The following is a 9,745-nucleotide window of genomic DNA, read 5'->3' on the forward strand; positions in this document are numbered from 1 at the left end:
AAAATTTGTTTATTACAATTAATATTTTACCATTAGATATATTAAAATCATATTTTAGATCGATATTCAATTTTCAGTTTTCAACTATTACACGTAAAAAAATATTATTAAGTACCTTTTTTTTTTGAAAAGGGGGTTTTATATTTTAAGTAGGTTATTGAAGTACTTTTTCTTTACGTAAATTTATTCGAGATGAGATTCCGATCATTTAAACTAAGATAATTTATGTTCTATACATAATTATATTTTTTTACATAACTCTAAAATATTGGACTTGATTCTTCATATTTTATTAGTTAATTGTGTTACATATAATAGAAATACTTACTTCAAACTAAAAACATAAAAACAAATCAAATTTAAAAATTAGTTATATATAATTTAATATACAAAAATTCACATACAAATAAAAATGATAAATGTAAAAATTTAAATATATTCGCGCGGAGAAAAAATCTAGTATATATAAATCATATATGGTAATATTCGATTGTGATTCTTTCGAAAAATTAAATATAGGATACATATGAGCAGGAGGAAAGAGGAGCCGGGGAGTACACCAAGGAGGTATTAACTACTACCACGGACTCATAAATGGCCTCATCGACAAGGGTATAACGCCTTTAGTTACGCTCTTTCACTGGGACCTTCCTCAAGTACTACAAGATGATTATGAAGGTTTCTTGGACCCTCAGATCATGTATGTCATGCTGCTTATTAAGAAAGACGACAATATATAAAAGATTTGTTCTTGGATTAATGAAATGACTATAATATTCGCAGAGATGATTTCAGAGATTTCGCGGATCTATGTTTTGAAGAATATGGTGATAAAGTAAAGCACTGGTTCACAATCAACCAGCTCTACTCAGTGCCTACGAGAGGCTATGGATTAGGATCAGATGCACCTGGTCGATGTTCTCCAAAGGTTGATTCTACATGTTACGCCGGAAATTCTTCAACGGAACCCTATATCGCTGCACATAACCAGCTCCTTGCCCATGCCACGGTGGTCGATCTTTACAGGACAAAATATAAGGTAGGTTCTCCATTTTGTGAAAGGTGAATTCTAATATATCTGATTCTAAATTAATCATATCGTTGTGTATATATATCTGCATGACCACAGCATCAAGGAGGTAAGATTGGACCTGTGATGATAACTAGATGGTTTCTTCCATATAATGACACTGATCCAGACTCCATAGCTGCAACCGAGAGGATGAAAGAATTCTTCTTGGGATGGTATATATATGTTTTATAAAATGAAATGATATTCTTAACATTAATATATGCTGTATATATGAACTGACGAAAAATATGCATTTATGTACACCAGGTACATGGGGCCGCTAACAAATGGTACATACCCTCAAATCATGATAGACACTGTGGGTGAGCGGCTTCCATCGTTCACTCCAGAGGAATCCAAACTCGTAAAGGGTTCATATGATTTTCTTGGTCTCAACTATTACTTCACTCAGTATGTCCAGCCAAGTCCTAATCATGTTGATTCGGATGGTCACACTGCCATGATGGACGCTGGCACAAGGCTCACATGTATCCATCTCTATATTTCCACTTAGTTACAACCTTAATTTATATCTACCTAACGCCTTTTGTTAATTACAATAATTTGTGACCATCAAGTATCTGTGTAAACAGATCGTAATGCAAGTAATCATGCCATTGGCCCAGTGGTATATATATGCATCATCCATCCCAATTCTTCCTTTTTTTTTTCTAAGCAAAATTCAGTTTTCCGATACTAATTTGCTTCCCTTTCTAAGTTCACTGAACACAAAGATGACGAGACCAAAAACACCTATTACTACCCAAAAGGCATTTATTATGTGATGGATCACTTCAAAACCAACTACAATAACCCTGTAATCTATATAACCGAGAACGGTGGGTTCTACTACTCATCTCTAAACTCATCTTTACATGTTAAATGTGATTTGAAATTGGTTGAAATTGTTCAATGTTATGACGGTTTAACTAGGATTCAGTACCTCCGGTGATGAAACCCGTGAGGAGGCTAAGTTTGATTACAGGCGGATTGATTATCTTTGCAGTCATCTCTGTTTTCTCAGTAAAGTCATCAAGTGAGTTGATGTTTCTCTCTTTTGCTTTTTGTGTTTTATGTATATACTTGTATGTACGTATGACGTCTAATGATTTATTGTTCCTGCTTTTAGGGAGACAGGCGTCAAGGTGAAAGGATACTGTGCCTCTTGGGGATAATTATGAATTCGGACAAGGATTTACCGTCAGATTCGGACTCACTTACATTGACTGGAACAATGTCACTGATAGAGATCTCAAAGAGTCTGGCAAATGGTATAAGAAGTTCATTGCAACCAAGAACCTTGCAAAGCCAAATTTTCTGCGCTCCAGCCTCACCTTTGAGAAGAAGAAGTTCGCAGATGCATGAAAGATCCAATCCACATTTACCTCATCAAGATCATCTCATGTTCCCTCTTTGTACTTGCTCCATAGATAAGGAGCTTCATCTACCTACCACTGTATACTAAATAAAAAATCTCAATAAAAGAAAATATGGATTTGGGATAAGTGGACACTGCAAGAAAACAAAATGTTTTATACAAGATTTAGTCGGAAATTCATCGGAAAAAAGAAGCAATTTCCGACGAAATTTTTTCGTTTGGTTTTATTTCGTTAGAAAAAAATCGATAAAACTCTTTTGGACAATTCGACGAATTTCCAGCGGATTCCATAGATACATTCTCGACGAAATACCGACAAAAATATAGCCGAAAGACATTATCAAGAATTCGGCGATATTTTCAACGAATATCATCCATCAGAAATTGGACAATATTTGTCGAAAATTTTGTAAATTATTAAAAGATATATTTAAATATAATATTTAAATTAATTAACAATTTAACAAACTAAATTTACATATTTAGATAAAAAATTGTTTATAATAATTTTTTAATCTTATATATAAATATAATAACTATTAAAATTTAAAAACGTTTTTTAAAAGTGAAAAACGTTTTTATAAATTCTAGAAAAAACATTAAATCGTTTTATAAATTGAAAACGTTTTTAGAAAAGTGAAAAAAAAGTTGTATAAATTATAAAAACGTAAGAAAAATTATAAACTGAAACATTTTTAGAAAGTGAAAAATGTTTTCTATAAATTCCAAAAACATAAAAACTTTTTATAAATTACAAAACATAAAAATGTTTTATAAAAACTTAAGTTTTATAAAACCGTAAAAACATTTTAAAACAACATAAATAATAAAACATCAAAAACATAAAATAAATTTTCAAATCCTAAATCTAAAATGTGAAATCCTAAAACTAACAATTCTAACACAAATATAAACATATAAATCCTAAATCAACCAACCTAATTCATTTCTAACATTCCAGTCCCTAAAATCTATCAACTCTAATAACCAAACACATATACAAATTAACATATATGATTATTAAGAGGATAACATATGACTAACATTATTTAATAAGAGTTGTAGAGAAGGATTCGCATCTGTTTTTAGAGAGAGAGTTGAAATGAAGAAGAAAAAGGAAACTATTTGGTTCTTATGTTAAAATATTTTGACGAATCAAGTTTGCAATTCGTTGGAAATTTTTTAATTTGGTGCTTCACAAAAGTTTAGGTGATTCTTTTTCCCGGAAATTTTTTAATTTCTGATGAATTTCCAAAAAATATACAAAATTTCTGATAAACTTTATTTAATGAATTACTTAAACATTTTCGATATATGAATATATCCTATTCGTCGAAAATTCATAAATTCACTCAGACTGACAAATTCAGTTTATTCTCTGCATGGATTATAAACGGCCAAAACACAATTTTGAAGAAAATTTTCCACGAAATATGTGTTGGACCCAATTTTGGTCCATAAGTTAAATGGACCAGCGTCGGTTTGGACCGTGCGATGCGGAGCGAGCAAGAAGCCCATTACAAGCTTTTCAAAGAAATAGAAGGTCCGGAGATTGAGAGAGCGGTTATGGAGATCGTGAAGTCAATATACTATAAGAAGAGATCGACCAGAGACAAAGGAGGACACGTTGAAAACCCTAGAGAGAGAGCTACACACACATCAACCTTATTTTCACCTAGCTTTAAGTCTTTTCTCTGATCGATCTCGTTTGTAACGTTTGATCTCATTTCATTCATTGTATTTGATCTTATTCATCAATAAAATCCATATTTGCCTATTGGAATCTGATTACATCGTTGTGTTCTAAAGATATTGTTGTTTACATCATCTTTTTTTCCCCAGATTAAACTCTCGATCACTGTCAAATACTTAGTGTGGATTTTAGGATCTACAATATGGATTGCAGTTTCAAAACATAACAAAAATAGACTGATATTATCCATTGATAATATTTGGAAAAAATCCATAAAAATATCCCAAATAAATTTTGTTAAGCTTTTTAATACACAAACTTTTTCACTACCTAGTTTAATAACCCAACTAATTATTTTGCTCATTTTAAAACACAAACTTTTAAAACTTGTGCTTATTTTAATATCCAAACTTTGTTTATTTTAATAAATATATCAGTAAGTTTCAAACAAATTTTTTTAAAAAGCTCTAAAATTTACAAAAAAAGCTCAGAATTTTTTGTTTTGGTGTTTGAGAAAAAAATAACTAAATTTTGTATAATATTAAATTTGTAATAAATTTTTAAGTTTTAAATATTTAATTTAGTTTGTTTTCTGAAATTAAAAAAAAAATCCCTTCAAATATTTTTTTTTTAAAAAACAATTATTTTTACCATAATTTATTTACTTTGTTTCCTAAATCTTAAAAATAAAACTAGAAATTTGTGATATTTTTTCTTAGAATTTGGAGATTTTTTAAATATTTATTAATATTTTTAATTAAAATAAAAAAATTTGGATATTAAAAAGGGTACATTTTAAAAAAGTTTGTGTAATAAATTGAGTAAAATATTTAGTTGGTGTATTAAACTGGATAACGAAAAAGTTCGGATATTAAAAAGTTTAAGAAAATTTAGTTGGAGTATTTGGAATTTTTCTATAATATTTTGATGATTTTTAGGGGTTTATAATCTTCAACCCCAAATTTTGTAGAATTGTACTCAAAACAACAAAATCAATTATAAGACGGTAGTTTCAAGATTCTGTCAATACCAAAGAATCTAGTAAGAACTAGTAAACCAGCTCTATATTTAGTGTTGTAGTCTCAGCTCCTTCACAAAAAAGAACACAGAGAATGGAATCTTGAAACAACCACCGAGAGATGCAAGAGGTAAAGAAAGAAAGAAAGAGATGGATCCAATAGTTTTCAAAGGAGGGTTTTTGTGTGTTGTGATTATTATTACACGACTAAAGAAACAATGTCAGATAACAAACTTCTAACTCCCTTTCCCAGCTGCTTCCAGAACTTAAACCTGCTCATCATCGTTCTGTACACAAACACCCCTATTTTGTTCCCTAACAATGTTGCAGTTTTCAACAAAAAGAGCATCAAAATATGGCTCCCCTAGGAGAAGACATATCGTCTTCCCATAACCTACACCATCTTTCACATTCTTTCTCATCATCATTAATACACAACCACGCAGTGTTTGCATTTGTCCACCATTATAATAAGAAAAGAGTTCAAAGTAAAAGAAACCCTTGTGAAAAGATTCCTACACCACCAGGTTACTTACAAGTTTGGCTCCTGAGTCCACACATACACACCCCTTGACTGTTTGTTTGATCCAAAACTGGAAATCTTCTAAGCCCCATTAGTTATCACTTCTCTCTCTCCTTTTGATAAACCCCTCACAGATTCAGAGTTGATCTGCCCACCCGTTGCATGCGACGCCGACTCACTAATAATAGCCGACGGTTTACGGCCAAAGTTCAACAAATAGTTCCTCTGGTCGTCACTGGTGTGACGGATGCTCGCTCGTAAAAGCTCAGCAGGCATTTCCCTCTTTATCGCCACCTCCAAAACATCAGCTGCGCTCCCTTGGTTCTGGCTGCGGATCGTCTCATACTTGCTCCTGCAGTATTTGGTAAGAAGGTTGAAGAACTCATCAAATGACGCTCTCCATAGACCATCATGATTGACTCGAGGAGGAACCACCACCACAACTTCAGCTGCTCTCTCGAGAAGAGATATCAAGACAATTGAAGCACCATCTCCAGCAGAGCTTCCAATAGGACGCAGAGGCGGCTGCTCTGAGGAACACACTACAGCTGCAAGGCAAGCGCTCAGCGCTCGTAGGTCCATGGCTTGGACGCAGACCGTGACTGCTTTGGCAAGACTCACAACCGTCTCTGCTGCTAAACCATCTGAAGGCAAGCCGCCAAATAAAAATCTCAAGTGGCGGAATATAGCCATGCAGACAACTCGAGCAATCTCAGTGCCTGGAACCAGAAGCTGTATGTACTTTGTAAGCATTTTACGGCCCTTCGGAAGAGTCGCTATACGGAGAAAGACAACATCATCCTTAGCAGTCTGATTGGTTTTGCTAAACGGATCAGCAAGTTGGAGTGCTGTGGCTAATCCTTCTAGGAGAATCTGCCGCTTTCTCTTGACAAGAGCACCTCCGTCCTGAGGCCTTGTGGACTGGAGATGCCTGTCAATGTCAACTATGTCAATAAGAACTCCAAGTGCATCTTCAATTGTAACCCTAGCTGCCACAAGAGGTTCCTGCTCCAAATGTTTCCCTGAGCCTTTATCATTAGAGCCAGGGGAAGAGTCCACCTCGAGCAACGCACGTGGCCTGCGGATATAAGGAAGTGTAATCTTTCCAAGAGCATCTACATGAACTTGTTGATGCTGTTCAGAACTATTACGAGACCGAGGCTGGTGATCCTTCAGCTGAGAAGGGTAGAAGTGTGAGATTGTTGCTCTAGACTTCTTGGCAAGGCGAGCTTGGTGGTAATAGTCATTGACGTAAGGATCATTGCTGTGCGAATTAGAGTGCTTCATCTTGAGTATACTCTCTATTTCTTCAGAAGTCATGTATTTTGATCTAAACTGCAATCCACTTTCACTCTTCTGACTAGCTGCGTCTGATGATGCCTGTTGGGAGATGCCTTTGTTCTTTCGACTTCTGTGAGATGATGACTTGTGTTTGTGTTGTTCCCTAACGTCACCAACACCGAAAGGGACTTTACGTGATGATGGTGAAGGATAGGAACTATACAGTTGGGACTGTATCGCAGCAAGTTGAGCATACGATTGTCTCTGCTGGAGGGCCATCATGTGCTGTGCCAAAAGATCATTCCGAGGAGGCAACTGTTGGTGCTGTTGTTGCAGAAGACCAGGATCAGTGAACCAATGAGGTTGCGCCATGTTACCAAGCGTGGGGCCACACGAGGCATGTCTAGTCAAATTACCACTGTACTGAGGCCACTGCGGCAATCCTGAAAGATGAGAATTAGAACTTGACAGCGGGGTAAAATTGAACTGAGAACCACCAGGAAGAGAAGGAGCACGATGGAGATTTCCAAGTGAAGTGTGCTGAGATCTGCTAGCAGGCGGAGGAAAGGAAGTGAAAGCTGATTCTGGTAAAATTATTGGTTCGCTATTGTGGTGCTGGAGCTGCGGTGGCTGCTGAGGATAGGAGGATGTCCTGTAAATTGGTTGAGCAGATGATTGTGGCTGTGCGGACCATCTATTAGCCTCTTGATCTCGTTCGTCCAACCAGCTTGTGAGCTCTGGATCGTATGTCCAATCCGTAGCAGAAGAACCTAAAGACAAAGTACAATCAGAAAGAGTCAATTGTGAACATAATAAAGAAGCCTGAAGGTATATAGTAATAAACAAGTAAAGAATTAAACTCACTCTCTCTTGAAAAGGATCCTGAACCTCTGTCACCAATAACACCAGGGTGTTTAGGTCCGGTAACAACTCTGTTTAGCTACAAAAAAAAAGAGAGAACAAATGGATTCAAAATCACTGACAACAATTCAAAACATGAAATAGGAGGTATATATGCATGACCAAGGGCATGGTAGTTAAGGTATTAAGATTATCTGGAAATAAAAGTTGTGATAACCTTTGCAAAAGTAGTGGCAAGATCATCCATGTCGGATAATGATCCTAAACCTGGAGCCTGGAATCATCAACATGTATGTATGTATTAGTAAATCATCCACTACATGTGTATTATCAAGATGGTAGCTTTTCTCAGCAGAGAGAACAACAACATTACCTCTGCTTTATCAAACAAGTGATACTCATCATCAGCATAAGCATCAGCATCAGCAAGTCCGAGAACAGGAGCGATCGCTTCATCATCGTCTAAACCTCCCAATGACATTTCGTCAAGATTTTTCCCAAAGAAATCATACTGAGATGCGTCAAAGACCGAACTCTTCTGATCTGCTGCAGATACAAACAAACACAGCCAATTTCAGCAACCAATGTTAGAACACACACAACTACAACAACGGGTGACTTAGAACCATCCATACAGAACATAACTAAATATGTTTTTTTTTGTTTGCATATATATCCTCCCTTTCTGTGTATTTTCCTCACACGTAAACGAAACAAGCAAATACACAAAAGCGGATCCAGAATCAGCTAATAGCACAAAAGGAGAAGAAAGAAACATCCTTTCGATGAAGGGAGGAGAGAGAGAGAGACCTGAGGAAGCGCGAGCAAAGTTGTATAAATCCCTGGAATCGGATCTCTCCATGATCGACGATTAGAAGAGAAGAAGAGGTTTTCGACAAACAAACAAAAAAATCGAAACTTTCGAAATCAGAGGAGGCGAGACAGAAGGAAGAAAGACAAGAGGGAACACGGGGGATAGAGAGAGTTAAAAAGAATGAGAGCTAGCTACGGTTTTCAATTTCCAAGGGACACGCACAAGTGAACTTGCAAGGAAAGATCTCTCTCCGCGAGAGAGAGAGAGAGAGAGAATGAAGAAGAAGAAGTAAGCAATGGGATGGGAGGCCCTTTTTATTTTGTTTTTTTTTTTACATTAATAAAATAGTCTTAACTGTGCATATATGGTTGTTCAAAAAAACACCCCATTAAATGGTAATTAAAATACATAAATCCAACTTACCTAATTATTTTCTTGGGGTTTTTACCACATTTAGAAGTATGTAATCAATGTCATTTTCCTGTTTTAGAATCATATCTCATGATTGTTAATTTTGATTTCCATATATTGATGTTTACATATAATAAATTAAATAAAAAATCGCATATTTACTTGGTTTTTGGAAAAATATGGATTTTTAAGAAGTTTGTTTGTATACACATTTTAAACATATTTGTTCAATTGTGAATTCTTTGAAGTTTTCTTTTTCAAAATCGTGATTTTAATCGTTTTTTCATCATCACTCATAGTTTTTTAATTCATGTTGAACATGATTCACCATGTTAAATCTTACAGTTTTACTAGAGGGTAATAATCTAACTTCAACACACGAGAGAACAATAATGGAATCAATAGTAAGCATACTAGAGAGAACCACTCATGCACGACCACAAAACTGCATTCTGTCTAGAAATGATACTTTAGATGAGTCAAAGCAAATGATGCTTTCTGTTCGATCCCATTTGATTCTTTTATTCCTTGTGATCTAAGAGCCATTGCTTTAATTACTTGTTTGAAACTCAACCAAATATAAAATTTTAAAAATCAAGAATATACATCACACGTTATTTGGTCCATGACTCCATGTGAATGTACTTCTCATCCGGTCCGTTCAAATTGATCTCATCATGACATGCCCCCCCCC

General features: G+C 35.1%; 1 protein-coding gene and 1 pseudogene across 1 annotated transcript; one reads left to right on the plus strand and one right to left on the minus strand.

The window, feature by feature from the left end:
- Positions 1–2,577, plus strand: part of LOC106344637 — a 13,030-nt pseudogene extending 10,453 nt beyond the window's left edge.
- A 2,744-nt stretch (positions 2,578–5,321) lies between these two features.
- LOC106314204 lies at positions 5,322–8,926 on the minus strand. Its single transcript, XM_013752125.1, has 5 exons — positions 8,637–8,926; positions 8,200–8,372; positions 8,044–8,100; positions 7,830–7,905; positions 5,322–7,735 (listed from the first exon to the last, which is right to left on the minus strand). The coding sequence occupies exons 1-5, from the start codon at positions 8,686–8,688 to the stop codon at positions 5,766–5,768; spliced, it is 2,328 nt and encodes a 775-aa protein (XP_013607579.1). The 5' UTR covers positions 8,689–8,926; the 3' UTR covers positions 5,322–5,765.
- Between the last annotated feature and the right edge of the window lie 819 nt (positions 8,927–9,745).

The sequence above is a fragment of the Brassica oleracea genome, chromosome C1, assembly GCF_000695525.1.
Source record: "Brassica oleracea var. oleracea cultivar TO1000 chromosome C1, BOL, whole genome shotgun sequence".
NCBI classification, from domain to species: Eukaryota; Viridiplantae; Streptophyta; class Magnoliopsida; order Brassicales; family Brassicaceae; genus Brassica; species Brassica oleracea.